General features: G+C 70.6%; 2 protein-coding genes across 5 annotated transcripts in view; both read right to left on the bottom strand.

Annotated features, from left to right (window-relative positions):
• Window positions 1-1,068: 1,068 nt before the first annotated feature.
• LOC123021035 (translation initiation factor IF-2-like) lies at window positions 1,069-2,490 on the bottom strand. Its single transcript, XM_044425407.1, has one exon. It carries the CDS (start codon window positions 2,488-2,490, stop codon window positions 1,444-1,446), a length of 1,047 nt encoding a protein of 348 aa, XP_044281342.1. The 3' UTR covers window positions 1,069-1,443.
• The window catches only part of SIPA1L3 (signal induced proliferation associated 1 like 3), a 35,132-nt gene continuing 19,932 nt past the window's right edge, over window positions 2,254-17,453 (bottom strand). For 2 of the 4 annotated variants that reach the window (XM_044425403.1, XM_044425404.1), the window contains 20 exons: window positions 15,153-16,816; window positions 14,647-14,777; window positions 13,382-13,570; window positions 12,660-12,834; window positions 12,440-12,543; window positions 12,037-12,194; window positions 10,989-11,565; window positions 10,600-10,874; window positions 9,828-10,088; window positions 9,313-9,465; window positions 8,828-8,955; window positions 8,087-8,196; window positions 7,638-7,984; window positions 7,080-7,301; window positions 6,431-6,578; window positions 5,805-5,991; window positions 5,301-5,444; window positions 3,535-3,667; window positions 3,225-3,306; window positions 2,254-3,034 (listed from right to left, as the gene is read on the bottom strand). In XM_044425403.1, coding sequence (XP_044281338.1) covers window positions 2,885-3,034; window positions 3,225-3,306; window positions 3,535-3,667; window positions 5,301-5,444; window positions 5,805-5,991; window positions 6,431-6,578; window positions 7,080-7,301; window positions 7,638-7,984; window positions 8,087-8,196; window positions 8,828-8,955; window positions 9,313-9,465; window positions 9,828-10,088; window positions 10,600-10,874; window positions 10,989-11,565; window positions 12,037-12,194; window positions 12,440-12,543; window positions 12,660-12,834; window positions 13,382-13,570; window positions 14,647-14,777; window positions 15,153-16,536 — 5,058 coding nt within the window. In that variant the 5' untranslated portion in view covers window positions 16,537-16,816 and the 3' untranslated portion in view covers window positions 2,254-2,884. Of the gene's footprint in view, window positions 3,035-3,224; window positions 3,307-3,534; window positions 3,668-5,300; window positions 5,445-5,804; window positions 5,992-6,430; window positions 6,579-7,079; window positions 7,302-7,637; window positions 7,985-8,086; window positions 8,197-8,827; window positions 8,956-9,312; window positions 9,466-9,827; window positions 10,089-10,599; window positions 10,875-10,988; window positions 11,566-12,036; window positions 12,195-12,439; window positions 12,544-12,659; window positions 12,835-13,381; window positions 13,571-14,646; window positions 14,778-15,152; window positions 16,817-17,453 lie in introns of those variants that run through there. The other 2 variants (XM_044425405.1, XM_044425406.1) reach the window with 2 other exon arrangements.

The raw sequence follows: 17,453 nt of genomic DNA, 5'->3' as shown, positions 1-17,453 counted from the left end.
TCCCTTCGCCCTCGCCCCATGGCCACGGGGCCCCGGCCCACTGCCACCAGCCGCCTGCCCCCGAGGAGGCAACTCTCAACTCAAAGCCATAAGGCTGGAGAGGGGTCGAGCAGCTCCCCTCCCCGCCTGGATCGCGTGTGTGTTCGGTGTTTCTTCTCCGCCCGCATCCCGGCTCCTTGTGGGTGCCCCGGCACGACGGACGCGGGGCCCCGCTCTCCTCCGGGCTGGCAGGGGCCATGCACGAGGCCTGGAGGATGCCGGACTGAGCCGGGAGGGGGCCAGTGCTGTGGTGGGGGGACGAGGAGGGCTGCTGGAGGGGGAGCAGCCGCGGCCGCAGCCTGGTCCGCCCGGGGTGGGGGGGGTGGGGGAGAGCATTGGGCATGGCGGAAGGGGCCAAGGCTGCTTGGCTGCTATACAAAGCAGGATTTGTTTCAGTGTTGCTGGAGTTTAAACTGTAGGGAGATGGAAGGAAGGAAGGCTTGGAAAAAACGAACGAACGAAAAGTCAGACCGGTGGGGAAGGGTCGCGAATGGCCTGCCCCCCAGAAAAGCGTGGCAGGGGCTGGGGGCCGCCCCCTGGGTGCCGAGGGCTCGCAGGGAGCACTTCCGTCCAGTCCCACCGTGTGTACCTGGTGTTGTGCTGTTGCCTGCCTCGTTACTGTGCTTGGATTGTTCTGTGCATTAAATGTGGTCTGAGTTACAGCCGCGGCCTGTGATGCTGCCTCCTTAGCCTCGGTCCGCCGCTCTCGCTGGGGTCTCGCTGGGGGGGGGGGCTCGATTCCAGGTGTGTCTAGACTGGCAGGAGAACACATTCGCCAGGCACCCTTCCCACACCTGTGCACCGTCTTGGCACCTGCAGAAGCAGCGATTTCCACCAGAAAGTGGTTGCCATGACAACGGGAGAGAGCCGGCACGCGGGGTCTCTGGGTACCACAGCGGCTTCCCGTGCTGCACAGGCTGTGTGCGTGCGTGTGCCACGGACGGAGGAGGGGCAAAGTGGCGCAGGCTGGGCGCCCCCCCCACCCCCCGGGCATCCCCAGCCGCAGTCAAACAAAGAGAAGGACGCAGGTTTTTCTAGGAAACCATTTATTTCGCTCCCCTGCCCTTCCTTCCACCCAGAGACGTGCAGAAATGGTTGTGGATTCCAGAGAATTATGCTGGATAATTTATTTTACAAAAGCCGGTTCTTTCCTATCAGCAATTTTAAGACAAAAATTAAATAAGACAGATTTGATCTGTAAAGATTCTTAGAAAATTAAAAACAAGAAACAATTCACACAACACAACTGACAAAAACGGAGACCCAGCTGCCCCCCCTCAGGATCCAGTAACATGGGGGTTGTGCTCCCACCTCACAGAAAAGGTACTTAAAGGGATTTTTGTAAAAAAGCGGGGGGAGGAGGAACAATCCGTACAAATTGTAGTGTCGGAACCTGGTACAAAATTAAGAAACCGTGTTGGAAAGGGTGACCGGTGGCGGTGCGGGGGAAAGCCGGGGGTGAACTGGCCGTGGGTCGCGCCCGCCCACCGGGCCGGGCTGTGCAGCTGCCCCGAGGGCTGTCCTGGGGAAGACGGGGAGCCCCCTGGGGGAGGCAAGAGCCGCTGCTTGCGGGGGCTTCCTGAGGGCCCGGGCGGCAGGGGGCGAAGCAGCTTCTGAACAGGAGCCCCTGCCGCCGGGCCTGGCTGCCTCGGCCCAGATCCGTGGGAAGGCGCGGGAGAGCAGGCAGCACCCCGCCGTTAAGACAATCGTGGTGCGGCCGGCCGCAAGCCTCGGGTGCTGTGCGTCAGCGGAGGGGTCCGGGCGCCCGGCCTCGGGGCTGCCCCGGGCATCCCCCTGCGCTGCGGAGGGCGCGTGGCACGGGGAAGGAAGACGGCCACGGCCGGGGCCTGAGCCTGGGTCCGGGGTTTGCATAGTTCGGCAGCTGGCCGGACGGTGGCGACCCGAGGCTGCGCCAGGCCACCCCGGGCCAGGGGTCCGAGCCCCCGGCACGCGATGCCCAGCCTGGCCTGCATGCTGCCTGGGAGGCCCCCTCACGGCCGCAGGGCAGAGTCCGCACCTTCGGGCAAGGGCCGCATGCTCTGCCCCCGCCGTCATGCAGGACAGGCCGGCCGAGCGGCCACGGGGCGCCACATACCGACCCCACGTGCTGCATAGGCCCTGAGGTGATTCCGGCCCTGGCGGAGCCGTCGGCAGAGGTGGGGGGGGCGAGCAGGCGGGCAGTCGCGTGGCCTTCCGGCCAGGGCCCGGCTGACGGGCGCGGGCCTCCTCTGCCCCCAAGGGCCACGGGTGCCAGCTAGGGGGGGCCCCCTGGGCGAGCCGGGGCATCCTCTTCCCCGGCCCTGAGCTCTCCCTGCCTTGGTCCGAATCGCTGCAGCTCAGAACAAAACCTGGTGTGCTTAACTCTGGATGCATGCACAGAAATCTCATAGAAAAAAAATTACAAACAGTACCATTTATACAAATATAGTGTTTTATAAAGAACATATACATTTAAAGTTTTGTTTTAACTTCCTGAGCCACTCCCCACCTTGCATTCTCCAGAAAATAATTTAGTTCTGAGAAAGTGCTCTTCCGGGCGCATGCCGCCTCCTGCACGGATGCCCGGGCCGCGGGGAGTGGGCATGGGCCGTGTGCCCCGAGCACCGCATCCGGCTTCCGACTGGCGGGCGGGAGGGCGTCCTCCCCCCGCCCGCCAGGGTGGCACAGAGATTGGGGGCATGAGCTGCGGAAGCGGAGCAGGAGCACGGGGGGCCGAGCCGCTCCAAGCGGCGCGCCAGGCGGAGCAGGGTGCACTTCTGGCGGAGCAGAGGGGCCCGGGTGTGAGCCCGCCCCGCCGGGGCCATTCGCAGGCGCCGCAGCCCCGGCCCGCCCTGCCCGCCGGCGCTCACAGCTCCTTCTTCTCCACGGCGCTGGAGAAGATCTCCGCGAACTCGCGCAGCCGCTCATTGGCCGCCTGCGACTCCTCCTGCAGCCGCTGGTTGTTCTGCCGCAAGCTGGCCACCTCGGCCTGCAGCACCACCTTGTCCTCCTTCTCCTGCAGACACCGGGGGAGAAGCGGGGCTGCAGCAGCGGGCGGGTGGGGAGCCGGGCCTTCTCCCCGGGGGGCATGCCCCAGCCTGGCTCCCCTGGCTGATGGGGCTGCCTTGCCTCGGCTCGGCTCGCCCCAGCACTGTCCTGCGGGGAGGAGGCCCGTCGGCACCCGGCCAGGGCGCCCGGCCGCTTACCTTCTGCAAGTCGCTGTGAAGCTGCTTGAGCATGGCCTCCAGCTGGTAGACCTTGCCGGTCAGGTCCCCGGGCGGCTCCTCGCTGCAGAGGGAGGGAGGGAGGCGCAGGGTTGGCACGGGCGGCCCCAGTCCCGGCCAATACAGCCCCCGCCAGAGGGCAGCCGTGGGGAGCCGCGGGCGGCCCGCGCTGGGGTGTGCCGGAGGGCCCCAGCGGCACGACGGGTCAGGGGCCTGAGGGCACGTGCTTGGCAGAGGTGCCCCCATGCGGCCGGCGTGGGAGGGCGGCGGAGGGGAAGGGAGGGCCCCTCACCTCATGGTGGGCGTCGTGCGGGGCGCTGGTGGCCTCTCCAGGCTCAGGTGCCCGAGGACGGGGCTGTGCGCAGGCGGCGCATCGGGGCTCAGCACGGCATCGTTGAGGGAGAAGAGCGAGACCGCCCGTTGCACTGGAGGAGGCAGAGCGAGGCGGCGGGTGAGCCAAGCCCGGACCCGTGCGCCGGAGTGAGCGGGCGCTGCATCTCCCCTGGGGCCACTCCACCCCCTCCCCCGCGGGTGTCCGGAGCTGGTCGGGGTGCACTGCAGGCAAGTGATCCCAAAGACACGTGTACAGAGCCCCAAGCGCCACCCCAGGAAGCCTCAGCCTTCAGCGGCAGGAGGCCCCAGCAGGTGGGGCCGTCTCGGAGCCGCGGGCAGCCAGGTGCAGGCCGGCCGCCTTCCCTGCGAAGCGCCTGCTTCCCCCCGGGCTCCTGGCCAGCCTTCGCGGCCTCGACCCAGGAAGGCCCAGGCGTGCCGGGTCAGTCCCAGGCCACAGCCCTGCACCCCCGAGGCGGGGAGCGCCCACCCAGCTGGAGGTGGGGCCCCCACAGTCCACCCGGCGAGATCCTGCCCCTCCTGGGCCAAGGGCCCCGGGCATTTGAGTGCGCCCCTCACGGCCTCCTGCAGGGAGACGGCCAGACAGGCAGTGCTCCACGGGCCGGCGAGGAGCAGCCGCCGGGAAGCGGGGCCCCCCCACCACACGGGGGCCTTGTGCCGGAGAGCCTGCGCGCTCGGGGGCTCCACCAGCCCCGGAAGCCGCTCTGCCCACGGCCTCCTGCAGAGACCCTCCTACCTTTCCCGGATCCTGGAGCTGGGGGGCCGAGCGGAGCCGGGCGCGGGGGCTGCGCTCGGCAGGGCTGCCTCCTCCGCCGCCTCCTCCCCTCGGCGAAGGGGCAGCGAGTCCCTTGTGCGGGAAGGCGGGGCCCGCGTGACGCGGCAGGCAGGCAGGCGGCCCGGCTGGCCGGACAGGCTGACGAGCAAGCGAGCGAACCAGCCTGCCTGCCTGCCTGCCCGCCGGGAAGGGAAGCGGCTAATCCGCGCGGGAGAGCCTGCCCCGACACGCACGCCCCTCCCTGGCCTACTTTGCGCGGCCCTCGGAGCAGAGCGCAGGCGTGCTGCGGGAGGCGCTCCTGCTGCTGCTGCTCCGGCTGCTGACAGGCGGCCTGGGAGGGGCGGTTCCGGCCGGGAGGGGCAGGACGGCTCCACAGAAAGCAGGTCGCAGCCACAGCCGCTGCCTGGGGGGGGGAGGCCGCGGCTGGCTCACCCCTGCTGGGCAGGGGAACCCCGTGGCGGCTGCTGCTCACGGAGAAGCTCCCCGTGGGCCCGCAGAGGGACGACGGGGCTGCCGCCGGGGCAGGGGCTGCCCATCACGCCCCCCGTCCTCCGTGTCATGCGGATGCCTGAGCGCAGGGGACGTGCGCACGCCTTGCCCCCCCTTTCAGGGGGGCCCACCTCCGAGCACCACCATGCTGGGGGATGCACGCATGGGCAAGCAGCCTGGCTCCCCTAGAGAAGGCCCCGAAAGGCAGCCACGAGCGCCAGGGGCTGCTGAGGTGCCGCGCCCTTTGCCCCACGGGACGGGCAGCACTTCCCCCTCCCCCAGAGAAAACGGTGCAGAGGCAGGGAGGGGCAGCCAGGGCAGCAGCCCCCACCCCAGCCCGGCAGAAGCACGAGCCCCATGGGGCGGGGGGGGGCCCCTCGGGGCCGGGCCGGGTGAATGGCAGGGGGCCGTGGGGGGGCACCACGCGGGGCGGGGGGGCCTACCTTCATAGGCCTTGGCTGCACTGACCAGGCTGGACCACTCCAGGCCGGCGGCGGCGTCGGGCAGCGGCATGAGGCCGGGGTCGATGCGCCGGAGGGGCTTGTCCCGCGCGTCACTCAGGGAGAGCTCCGAGGCCGAGATGGCGGCTGCGGAGGAAACACGCCCGCGGCTCCGTGAGGTGGGCCGCATGGCCGAGGGCTGTGGGGCCACGTCTCGCTGCAGCCTTGGCCTCGGGGGCCGCGGTGCCCGGGGGCCACCTGCCCGGCGACTCGGACGTGGGTTTCTCCCTCCCCGGAGCGGCCCCCTCTGAGCTGGATCGGACCCTCCCACAAGCGCCCTTCGGCCAGCTGCAGGCACGGCGGGTGCCTTGCGGACAGGCAGCGCAGGGGGCCCTGGGGACTGTGCCCCAAGAGGCTGGGCCGCCTGGGCCCCCGAACCTCTGGAAGCGCCACCCCCCGCCAGCTCCAAAGACAGAGCGCTGCTTCTCCGGAGCGGGTGGCACTCACAGCTCTTCTCCGAGAGGCTGCCGCTGCTGGAGGGCGGGTTCTGCTTCCGCACGGGGAGGGTGCTGGTGAAGAGGACATCGCCGGGCAGGGGCTGCTCCGGGCAGCGGGTGCTGGCGTAGGCGGGGGCGCGCCGGGCGCTGCACAGGCTCTCGTCCGAGAGTGTCCGCTGGAGCGTCTTCTGTGGCGACTGGGCGGGAGGAGCGGGAGCGTCAGCGTGGCTGCGCAGCCCGGGCCCCACGCCCCGTCCCTCGGAGGCCCCCAGGGCTTGCGCAGGGAGGCCACCTGGCTGCGCCCAAAGGCGCCCTTGCAGGTCGGACGGGCTCCCGCTCCGCCTCGGGCAGCCGCACGCTTTGGCCACTCTTGCCACGGCCCGGGGGCACCCCCCACACTGCCGCGCCCTTCGCGGGGCACCGGGGCCGAGTGGCTTTGTGCTGGACCCCGCACGGGGCAAGGAGCACCTGGGGCCTGTGGCGGACTGCACAGGGGCCGCCCGGAAACAGAGGCCTGCGGGGGGCTGGCAATCCCGGCCCCGCCCGGACGTGAACGTGCACGGGGAGCCCTCTACCAACGGCCCGGCCACCTCCCTGGGCGGCTGGCAGAGGCGGGACGGCGGCCGGAGCGCTCACCAGCTCCCGGTCGGGCTCCATGATGATCAGCTTCTTCAGGTCGTCCTCGATGGTGGACTTGTAGGTCTTGCGTGGGGAGCGGAGGTCACGCAGAGACGCCCGCAGCCGCGGCTGCCCGAAGACGTTCTTGGTGCTCAGGTCCACTTGCCTGGCCAAAGCGAGGGGCAGCTCAGCACCCCCCCGCCTCCGCCTCCGCCTCCCACTCCAGGGGCTTCACCGGCCCGGTTTCACTGACTGCCCGAACGCCCAAAGGGCAGCCATGCTCCTGAGCCCCCAAACCTGTCGTGGAAAGCCCCGGGAGCCGCCGGCCAGCCCGCCACTCCTTGCCTGCCTGGCAGGGCGGCCAGTTGCTCACGGATGGGGCCAGACCTGCCGGCACGCCAGCCGGGGCAGAGTGGGAGCAGCCGGGCCGGGCTCGGCCAGATGTCACCCCCAACGCGGACGCCATCTGGCGCGAGGGGCACGTCTCTCCCCCCTCGCTGAGTGGGTCCGTTTTCAGGGATGGTTCAACTCCGGAAACATCTGGCCCGGCTCACGCGTTCTGGGCACCCTGACCGGGACTGCCCTGCCAGCTGCCCCGGGGCTCTGCGGAAGCCCGAGGCTACGGAAGAGGCCAGCTGGGAACGGCGCGCCCGACACGGCCACTCACTTCTTTGGGTCCGTGAAGGTGGCGGGGCGGGAGGGGCGGTCCTCGCTCTTCCTCCAGCCGGCCGGCAAGTGCTTGTTCCGGCTCTGCTTGGAGAAGAAGGACTTGGGCACAGAAGCCGAGAGTGGGAAGGAGCCGGACTGGGGCATGTGCAGGCCTCGGGGCGCGTCTGCTGGGGGCGTCTTGTAGACGTGGGCTGGGCAGGTGGCCCTGGAGTTGCCGTGGCTGCCGAAAGAGAGGGAAGAGGACACGTCCTGTGCGTGCTCCTCGCGAGGGACGCTTCCCGGAGAGGCTCTGGGGCGGACGAGACTCCTCCGAGCTGCTTTCTGCACTGCTGGTTTCCTTGTTCCCGTGCTGCTGTGCTGCTTCCCCTTTCCCCACAGGCGGCCTGGACCGTAGGGCGGCCCACCCTGCTCCCACGGCACTCTCTAGCCATGCCCAGGAGACCAACGGGGGTGCTGAGCACCCCGGGGGCCAAAGGGGCGTGCTGGCTCCAGGGGCCCGATTCGCACTTGGCTCCTTTCGCCAGAGCTGCCTGTGGGCTCAGGCGGCTCCACCCACCTGGATTGCTTGAAGTGGCTGCCGCCGCCGCCGGTGGCTCTCGGGGACACGCCGCCCCCCAAGCCAAAGGCCACGGGGCGGTAGATCCAGCCCTGCCCGCTGGAGCCGGCAGCGGGCAGGGCGTCCCTCCTCTTGCCGGCGCCGAAGGGGGGAGAGGCCCTGGGCAGCCGGTCCCGCCAGGCGGACTGGGCGCCGGAGGCGTCGATGCCGCTGTCGCTGGAGCCACCCTTGGCCAGGGGGTCTGGGTCGGGCTCGGCGGGCTCGGCTGCGTCGAACCAGCGCTCGTCGCTGTGGCCGCTGGAGGCGGTGCTGGAGAGGGTATTGCTGCTGGAATACTGGCCTTCCCCCTGCGTGGGGTGGGGTGGGGAGGGAGGGGAGGCAGCATCAGCGTCAGCATCAGCGTGGGGGCCGCCGGCTGGGCCTCACGCACCCAACTCCCAGCAACTCACCTTGGAGGGGCGGCCGGGGGAGTCCTTGCCTGCCGGCTCGTGCCTGTTCGGCCGCTTGCCCCCCGAATTCGCGGAGAGTCTGCCCTGTGCCGGCACGTGCCAGAGGGGCTCTGCAAGAGCACGAAGGCGGGGGGGGGTCACTGCGGGGCCTTGCCCTCCGCAGGGGGCCCCTCTGACCAGTCCCCCCAAGTGCCCGCCTCCCAGTGTCCAGGGCCCCCAAGCGGCCCCACCAGCCGCAGGCAGATGAGTCGCCGGGCCGGGCTGGCAGCCACGCGAGAGAAGCCACGTGGGGAGGTGCCAAGGCAGCCCCATGGGACAGTCCGCCCCCCCCCCGTCCTCTGCTCACCGAGCCCCTGGAGAAAAGAGCCCCCAGACAGCGCGGCTGACGCGCCCCGGCCACATCCCCTCCGCCGGCGGGCAGGCAGGGACCAGGAAAAGTGCCTCCCGGCCTGGATTTCTCCTCTCAGCGCCTTGCTCCCAAGCGGCTTCTCCAGGCCGGAACCCCCCGCCCCCGCTCCCCCCCCAGTGATCCCACCAAAGCGAGGGCCACCGGGCCACCAGAACAGGGTGCCCTCCGCCCCACGGCTGGGTGTTGCTGCGGGCCTCTCACTGGACGCCCCCACCCCATCCACCTGGTCTGGCCGCGGGGTGGCAACGGTCCCCCTGCGGGGATCTCCGGGGGGCGGCCCGCCCCGCTGCTGCCCCTGCCCGGCCCCGGCCCCAGCCCCACGCCCCGCTCACCGGCCTTGGACCGCTCCATGGTGCTCCCCTGGCTGGCCAGCCCCCCGGAGGAGGAGTCCCCGTTGGAGGCCGCCTCGGGGGCGCAGGGCGGGCTGAAGGGCACCAGGTGCCGCAGGGGGGCTGCGCACCTGCGAGGAGAGCCGAGAGCTGGTGTCGGATCAACGGGGCGGAAAGCGGCACAGCCTCCGTGCGCTCACAGGTTTTAAAAATACCAGGCGAGGGGGGAGGCGAGTGCGAAGAAGGGGCCGAGCGAGCCGGCTCCTCCCGCAGCCCGCCCCCCGCCCAGGCAGCGGGATGCGTCGGCACGGCATCGGCCTCCACGCCACGAGGGCCGAAGGAAGGCCCCTGGCCGTGCGCCGGCCCCCCGCAGCCCCCGGGGCGCATGGCCCAGGCCCGGCACACGCCTCTGGCGCTGCCTCCCGCCCAGGAGACCGGCCGCCTGTGTGCGGCCGACGGGAAACGGGCCCCGCGCCCTGGCCGCCTACCTTTCCGAAGACGACTTGTACCGGGGGGCGTAGGCTGCTCCTGAGGAGCCCGGCGTGGAGAAGCTGCCCGAGGGCTGCCGGTAGGAAGGGATCCTCTCCGCGCCAGTTTGGGAGGCCGAGGCGGCGTGGGGGGTCTCCGGGAAGCTCACTGGCCTGGTGTGGGGGAGAAGAGGCCATGCGAGGGAGGGAAGCGCTCTGCGCGCGCTCACGGGGCCGAGCCGGCCCACAAGTCTCCCACCTGCAGCCCGGCGGTGGAGACAACATGGGGCAGCTGGCGAGGCGAGCGGAGGAGCTGTGCCGAAGGCACCCCCAACCCGGGCCGGGGGGCAGGCCCGCCGGCCACAAGAGGCTCCGGGGGCTCCCCACACCCGCGGCGCGTGCCGGGCAGGTTGCAGCGGGGCCTCTCCCTCGACGGGGGCAAAGCGAGGCCGGGGCAGCCCGGGGCAGCCCGGGGCTGGGGGCCGAGCCTGCCCCAGACCCCTCCCCACGGGGCCCCAGCGCCGGCGCCTGCTCACCTCTTGCCCTGCGGCAGCTGCGACTCGCGGTAGGAGGCGGAGGGGGCGCCCTGCCTCGGGGCCCGGGTGAGGGACTGCGACTGGCCCTGCCCCGCGCCCGGCTGCTCCGCCCACTTGGGGGCGTGGGAGGAGCCGTGGGGGGGAGCGCCGCCCCACTGCCAGAGGGAGCCGCTGCGGTACGGAGGCCGGTAGCCCACCGGCAGGCTCTCGGGCTCCATCTTGGGCTCCGCGGTGCTCATTCTGAAGGACTCGGTCCAGCCCCTGGGAGGGGAGGGGAGAGGAGAGGAGAGGCCGTGCTCTCATGGGCCCGTCGGGGACTGTCGGGCAGCCCCGGGGGGCCCGGGGGAGCAGAGCGCCTCCTAACTTCTCAAGGGGCAGCCCAGCCATCGGCGGGGCCCAAACCAAGCGCTCGGCCGGCACCCGCTGGCCATCAGGGCCACCTTTGCAGGCCACACTTCTCGGTTCGAAGCACGGCAGGAGCTCATGCGCAGAACTATCAGTAGCGGGAAGCATTTCCTGCCAACACGTCCGGGCAGAAGAGGTGGGGAAGCGAGCCTGAGCCCGCGCCTGGCCCGGGCAGGAGCGGGAGCTGCACCGTGGGGCTCGCTCGCCCCGATGCCCTCCTGTCCGCACGCCCCAAGAAGAAGGCTCCTCCGAGAACGAGAGCGCAGCCCTCCACCTCGGAACGCCATCCCCGGGGACCATGGGCTCGGGGAGGAGGAGGGGCAGGAAAGGGGCCCGCGAGCCCTCGCCTCGGGCAGGAGCGGCTCACCTGCGCGGAAGGCCGTCCTCGTGAGGGGGCACGACCACCACCTTCACGGTCACGGAGGTGCGCAGCCAGTCGATCATCTGGTCGTGGCTGAGCGTGACCACGGCCACCTTGCAGATCTCCACCAGCCGGCTGCCCTGCCGGAGGCCCGCCTGCCACGCAAAGCCGTAGTCTTCCACCTCCGCCACCGTCCCGTCGAACTTCACGTGGAAGCCCAGCTGCCCCAGCCCGTTCCTGCGGAGCGTCATCTCGACCGTCTCGCACCCCGAGGTCATGACCTGCAGAAGGGAGCACAAGGGCGCCCGAAGCGTCGTGCGAGCGGGTCAGGGGCACGGACCCGAGGCCAGCAGCCCCCCGGCCCTTTCGGGGAAGGGCGCGTGGCCGATGCCCACCTTCAGCCGCTGCACGATCTCCCTGATGTCCTCGGGGTTGTCCTCCAGAGCCCGGACGAAGATGTGGTCCCCCCGGCCGTGGAAGATCTTGATGCTGTGGGCGTCCGGCGTCCAGCCGATCACGTCCGCGCAGAAGCAGTTGAAGACCACCTCCTTGGCGGCCACGTCCAGCAGCAGCACGAACTCGTTGGAGATGGCCAGGATGCAGGCGAGCTCCGCCCCCCGCGAGTAGTCCTGGGCCAGGGTGCGCCACGCCACGGCCCCGGCGCTGTGCTGCTCGGCCCCGGTCCGGGCCTTCGTCTTCTCCTTCTTCTTGGAAGCCAGCGAGATCAGGTTGAACTTGCCCGTGGAGTCGATGGGGGTGCTGGTGACACAGTTCTCCGCCAGGTCCCTCAGGTACTCCTGCCGCGTGCGGGTGGCCATGGTGTGGAACTTCTCCGATTTGTGCGCGGCGTTCTCGGCGTTGATCACCTTGGCCAGCAGGAAGTCTCGGAAAGCGTCTGATTTGCGGAAAACGGCTCTGCTCGGGATCGCCGGCCCAAACGGCGGGACATCCTTGGAGCGGGTCACTGCCACACTGGGAGCACGGTAAGAAACAGCCAGGGTCGCTGTTCAGGCTCTGCGGGCGGCTCGGCCGGGCACGGCCCGTCAGGCGGCCCCCAGTCAAGCAGGAGATGAGAGGCGCTCTGGGAAGGGCCACCCGCAGCAGGGCAAGCCCCTCTCCCAGGAGGCCCCCCAATCCTAAACCGATTGGTGAAAGAGCTTTTCCTTCCGGGGGCTTTGAGCTGCAACCCTCGGGGTGCGAGGAGAGAGGCAAAAGGGGAGCAAAGCCGCCTGGGAAACAGGAAGAGGCTGAGGGAGATGCGCGGCCACCCCCCTGCCCTGCCCTGCCCTGCCCAGCCCAGCGCAGCCCCACCGGCTGGCCGCCGCTCCCCCGCTCAGTGCCCACTGCTTCCCGACCCAGGGGGCATCGCTGCCGTGGGGCCCTGCCGCGGGCAACACGGCTCGGCCACGTCCTGCCCCACGTGCCTGGGGGGAAGGGGCGTACCTGTAGCAGACGTTCTCCGTGCACGGATTCTGGGCCCGGACGATGATGAAGACGTGCTGGAAGTGCGAGCGGATGTTCTGGGGGGTGAAGGGCAGGGCGCCCGGCTCCTGGAAGATGATGGTGACGATGTCGTTCCCGATGTGCCTCTTCCGGAGCAGCTGCGGGGAAGGGAGGCGGGATTAATCCCTGTGGGCAGGCAAGGAGGCAGGCCCCGAGAGACGGGGGCCGGGCGTGCGCGCTGCACCCGTTTCCAAAGCCCACCAGCGCAACAGCTGCCTTTCGCCTCCACTCGCGAGGGGCCCAGCAAAATGCCGGCCACGGATCCCGAGGAACCCACTCTGTCGCCAGAGCACGGGGCCGGACGCGGGTGCGAGCGGGGCCGGCGGGCGGCAGAGCCCGTTACCTGCTGCCTGTTGTTGGGGGTGTAGGGGAGCATCGTCGCCACGTGGAACATGATCTCGTAGCCCTGGCACGTGGTGTACAGCGAGTGCGTCCCGGTGGAGTCGGCTGCGGGGAGAGGAGCCAGGCACCGCTCAGCCCCGGGCGGGCGGGCAGGCGAGGGGCGCATGGGGCGGGGGGGGGGCGCCGCGCAAAGGGCCGCGCGCCCGCGGGGCGGGACCTACTTTTGGTGTCGAGCTGGGCGGAGTACTTGCTGAACCCGCGCAGGCGCACCTTCTCGCCCAGCAGCGCCAGGAACTCCTCCAGGGCGGGCCCGGCCTCCTCGTTGTTGTACATCTCCTCCTCGGAGCTCTGCCCGGCCTTGCAGTACAGGACGCCCACCTTGTGCTTCGAGCAGAGCTGTAGGGGGCGGCGGAAGGGGCGTCCCACGTGAGAGACGCCGGCCCATCGGCCACGGGGCGCACCGCCGTGCCGCGCTGGACGTGGCCGGCGCGGCGGCCGCACCCCACAGGGGCCAGAGTCTCGGCCCGCTTCGGGGGCAGACTGCCACCGACCCGGGAGGGCCCACCGGGGCTGCTGCTCCGGCCATGCCGTGCTGCGCTCGACGCGGAGCCCTCGCCCTGTCCAGAAACCGCCCAGCCTCGGACCTTTCGGCTGCCTCCCCGAGTGCCGGGCTGAGCACAGCCCAAGGGAAGCTCCCGACGGGAGAGGAGCCCTCGCCGCCCCTCCGAGGGGGCATGTCTCAGCGGGGGGTCACCTGGGCGGGGAGGGGAGGTGGCACAGACACATAGGCGGGCCCCCATTTCCTTGCGCTCCCCGTCTCGGCAGGCGGTGGGTCCGCGCTTCCTGCTGCGGCACGGCTAACTGCTGCAGGGGTGGGGGGCTGAAGTCGGGCTGGGGCCCTGGAAGGCCTCCCCCCACACCCTGGCCCCCGCCGCGTGCTCACCCCCTGCTCATCCAGCTTGCGCAGCTGCTCAGTCACTTTGGGGACGCTCAGGGCCAGGCGCAGGCAGGGGCTGTTCAGCTCGGGGACCACGTACTCCAGCGCGTCCTTGAACGGGAGCCCCCGGACCGTGCCATGCTTCGTGGCCGTGGGGGTGGCGTCCTCCAAGATGGCCCCCCGGAGCGTCGTCAGCTGCAGGGCACAGGGAGGAAGGGTGGGTGGGGGCCTTGCTCCGCTCTGGTGGGGGGAGCATGGGGGGGGCCGCCCGCGGCTTGGCGTGCCTCCCCCTGCGGCCACTTCTGCTTCCGGCAGGGCAGGCCCAGCGCCGCTCCTGGAAAGGCCGGAAGCGCGAGGAAGAGCATTTGGCCCGCCGGCGAGGGGGAAGGGGAAAAGGGGCCACGCCAGGCCAGCGCTGGCCCCGGGGGCCCCAGCACCCGCGCCCGGCCAGGCCAGGGAGCAGCACAGCCCGCTCGGGCGCCGCCCCCTGCTGGGCACAGGGAGCCCTGCAGCCTGCAGGGAGAAAGGAGGTTTCCGGGCTTGGCTTTCCCTGGGGGGGCCCTGCTGCCCCGGAGCGCCCCGAGGCCTGCGAATGCCTCCCCGCACGCCCGGCCTCTGGGGCCTTTCTCTGAGTGCCGAGCTCCTCCGAGGCTGGCACCAAGGGGGGCCTTCCCTGGGGTGGCTCCACGGCTCTGGAATACTTCCCCACTGAGGCCTGCCTAATCCCAAGTTCGGCATCTTTTTGGCACCCCGTCAAGGAAGCCCTTTACGCAGAGGCTGCCCAAGCGCTCGGCCTCCCTCCGGCCGGAAGGGCTGCGTGTGCCAGCTGCTTCAACGGCCCCTTTGCAGGTCCGTTTTACTGCATCGCTTCACTTTCCACGATTTATTTTAACACGCCGATTTTGTCATTGCGCTGTTTCTATGCGCTGCTGAACACTGTCCAGAGAGTGCGACCCTGGGATGGTACGGACGTGAAGAAAAATGGAAGAGGAGGAGGCTGGAGGGGTGGTGGATCCGGCCCCACAGCCGCGGATTCAGCCTCGGCTCGGGCAGCCCACCAGGACACTCCAGCCCCACCTGCCGAACCGGGCCATGGCTACAGCGTGGGGCCAGGAGCTCCCCGCAGAAGGGCGCTCACGGGGCAACCCGGCGGGACTGGGCCACGGACCGGCGGCACACGCTCTCCGGCTCCGTCCCCCGTGGCGCGCTCTTCACCGACGGGGAAGCCGCCCCGGTCAGCTCCTCGGCGCTGGATGAGCCTTCAGACGTACCTCGCTGGTGCGGAAGATAATCCTGTACTGGTACTGAGGCCCGTGCTCCCGGTGGTCCTCCAGTTTCTCACGCCTGATGCTGACAGCCACCGGACCCAGTTTCTCGTCCACCCCAAAGTAGTTGGAATGCTCTGGAAGGAAAGCGGGGAGGAAGGGAGTGGGGGCCCTTGGCACCGTGCCCTCCACCGCTCAGGACCAGACCCCGCACCTTGGATCCCGTGTGGCCCCCGGGGTCAGAACACCCCTCCCCTGAACGCGATGTGGACCACCGTGTCGGGGGGAGAACCGGCACCCAGAGAGGCCCCCTCCCGGGGGCAGCTGAGCCCCCAAAGGGGCACCGTGTGTGGGGAAGAATCAGCCCGTGTGGTCGGGCCTCTTCCACGCCGGTTCTTTGCTTGTTCTTCAAGAAGCTGCCGGGTGAGGCATGACGGCGGACGCAAAGGCAGCGCAGAGCGAGACCCCCCCGCCGGACCCCCCTCCCAGCCACCGATGGGCACGGGGGCTACCTTTGCCGCAGAAGTAGTCCTGGTAGTAGCGGGCGCCCAGGTCCACATGCTCGATGCTGTACTGCTTCAGCCGGGCGACGTTGCGCTGCAGCTCCCTGGGGACCTCCAGCACGGAGATGCTGGCGTTGGTGCAACGGGGGGCGGGGGGGGCCCCGGCGACACCCCCCTCCCCACAGCTGCCCACCCCCGGGGAGCCCGCGGAGGCCTGCAGGAAGCTGACGTGGTGCTCCGGCTCGCCGCCGATCTCGTTGCGGAAGTGCGGGCAGCTGAGCAGCAGGGCGTTGCTGTTGTTGTCCCCGGGATCGTGCTCCAGGTCCTCCTTGTGGTTGGGGTCCTCCGTGCCCATGAAGGAGGCGGGGGCCTCCAGCCCCCCCAGGCCGCAGGCCCGGGACGAGATGGCCGCAGAGGCCGCGGAGGCCCCGGTGGTGGTGTTCCTCCGCTGCGCCATAGACACGCGCCGGGCGGCCGCCTCGTTCAGGTCGAAGAGCATGCTCTGGACGTCGTAGTGGGCAAAGCTCTTCTGGCAGACCCAGGCCCGTGCCCCGTCCTCGGCCTCCGCCGGGGCCCTGCCCGTGTCGTGGTCGCCCCTGCCGCTCCGCAGCTTCCTGAAGATGGACTCCCCGCCGCCCGCCTCGACGCGGGGGCCCTTCTTGCGGGACTTCTCCTTGTGCGGGAAGGGGAGGTCCTCCCCCAGGAGGGGCGCCCCGAGCTCGCCCCTGCCCTCAGCCTTGGGGGCCCGGGAGGCCCGGAAGGAGTCCTGCGGCGGAGGCAGTGCCACCGGCTTCCCGCTGCGGAACTCGTTCAGCATGTCGCAGAAGCTCTGCTCGGAGATGCCCTGGACGTCGATGGAGGAGGTGCTGCCGTACTCGCGGAAGAGGGGCAGGCCCCCCGCCAGCCTGCTCCCCCGGGGCTCGGGCACCTCGTCCCAGTCCCCTTCCCCGAGGGTGGTCTCACTGCTGCTTCTGTTCCGCAGCAGCGGGAACCCCCTGCCCGGGGAGCGCGGCCAGCCGCCCTGGAACTCGGCGTCCGTGGACCTGCCCCGGGGCAGCCGCTGGGAGCCCCTGTGCCCGGGGAGGGCCGCCCCACTCGGGAGCTGCCCATTCTGGAAGCCCTGTGGCAGGGAGGCGGGGGTCTCCAGGTCCCTGCTGGTGCTGGGGGCAGTGGGGTCCTTCAGCCCTTCTCTCTTGGGGGGCCAGTCGGCAATCCGGGCCCGCACACCCATTTTTGGCACGGCCGGGGTCGTGGCCGGCCGCGAGGCAGTGGCGCCCTCGGACTGGGTGCCGCAGCCATTCTGCGCCCAGAAGCCCGGAGAGTAGAAGTCACCCCCCTTCAGGGCAGGCCCCCCCACGTCGCTGCTCTCCTGAGCCGGTCGGTGCGATGACATAGTCCAACAGCAGCGCTGACTCGGACTCCCTGCGGGAAGGCGCTGCTCATCTCCATTGGGGCACCCGGGCCTCAGCCGGCACGGTGCGGGGTGGAGCTGCGGGGTGCTGGCCCGTCCGAGGCTGCCTCCGGGCTCCCGGGCGAGGGACGCCGCATGGCCATCGCAGAGGCTGGTGGCCCCCAGGAACCCGCATCTGGAGGAGGTGGCTGGGATCCGAGCACTGCGCTGCACACCGGGCTACTTGGGGAAGACGAACGGCGGCCGAGCTCTCCGGGCCATCCTGAGGAGGGAAGGAAAGGGCACCCGTCAGCCCCGGCTCCAGGGCCCCCCAGACGATGACCCCTGGGCCTAAGAAGGGGGCAAGGAGGGGGAGCTCAGCCCCCTCCTCTGGAGCATCCACAGGGGTAACCCCACAGCACAGACCGGTGGGCAAGAGAGTTGAAGACGACATCCTTCCTGCAGGGTCCTCCCAGGCGGCTGGTCCCCCTGCTCCCGCCCTGCTGGGAAGGCCACGGGTCTGGTTCCATTTGGGAAGCGCAGACTGGCCAGCGCCACCTTCCTGCCGATCCCATGCGCTGGGAGGCCTCGGTGGCCCCCCCCGCTCGCTCACCCGCCCGTTCCCACTTGCCCCCCAGCCCACCCCAGCCCTGCTCCTCGGGTCGCCCTCCGGTGTGGAGCAAGCGGCCACCGCCCGCTCTGGCAGGCAGCCCCGGCCTGACTCAGAGGCTGGCTTTGCCGGTCGCCTTGTCCTCCGAGCATGCAGCGAGTGCTGCAGCCATTCACGTACCCTGAACCCGACAGCTGCCGTGCTGGCCCGACCAGGCCAGCCGATCTCGCGAGGGCAGCCCAAGCGGGACGGAAGCAAAGCTCCAAGGGGCTCCGCCTGAGCAGCACACGAAACCCATCACAGCCGCCGC

This window comes from Varanus komodoensis, unplaced genomic scaffold (assembly GCF_004798865.1).
Source record: "Varanus komodoensis strain SLA01 unplaced genomic scaffold, ASM479886v1 scaffold153, whole genome shotgun sequence".
NCBI classification, from domain to species: Eukaryota; Metazoa; Chordata; class Lepidosauria; order Squamata; family Varanidae; genus Varanus; species Varanus komodoensis.
The sequence above is the reverse complement of the archived record's forward strand: the minus strand, read 5'-3'. Positions and strand labels throughout refer to the sequence as shown.

Excerpts from the sequence above, each read along its gene's own strand:
- LOC123021035 (XM_044425407.1), bottom strand. The coding sequence starts at position 2,490 with ATGTATATGTTCTTTATAAAACACTATATTTGTATAAATGGTACTGTT.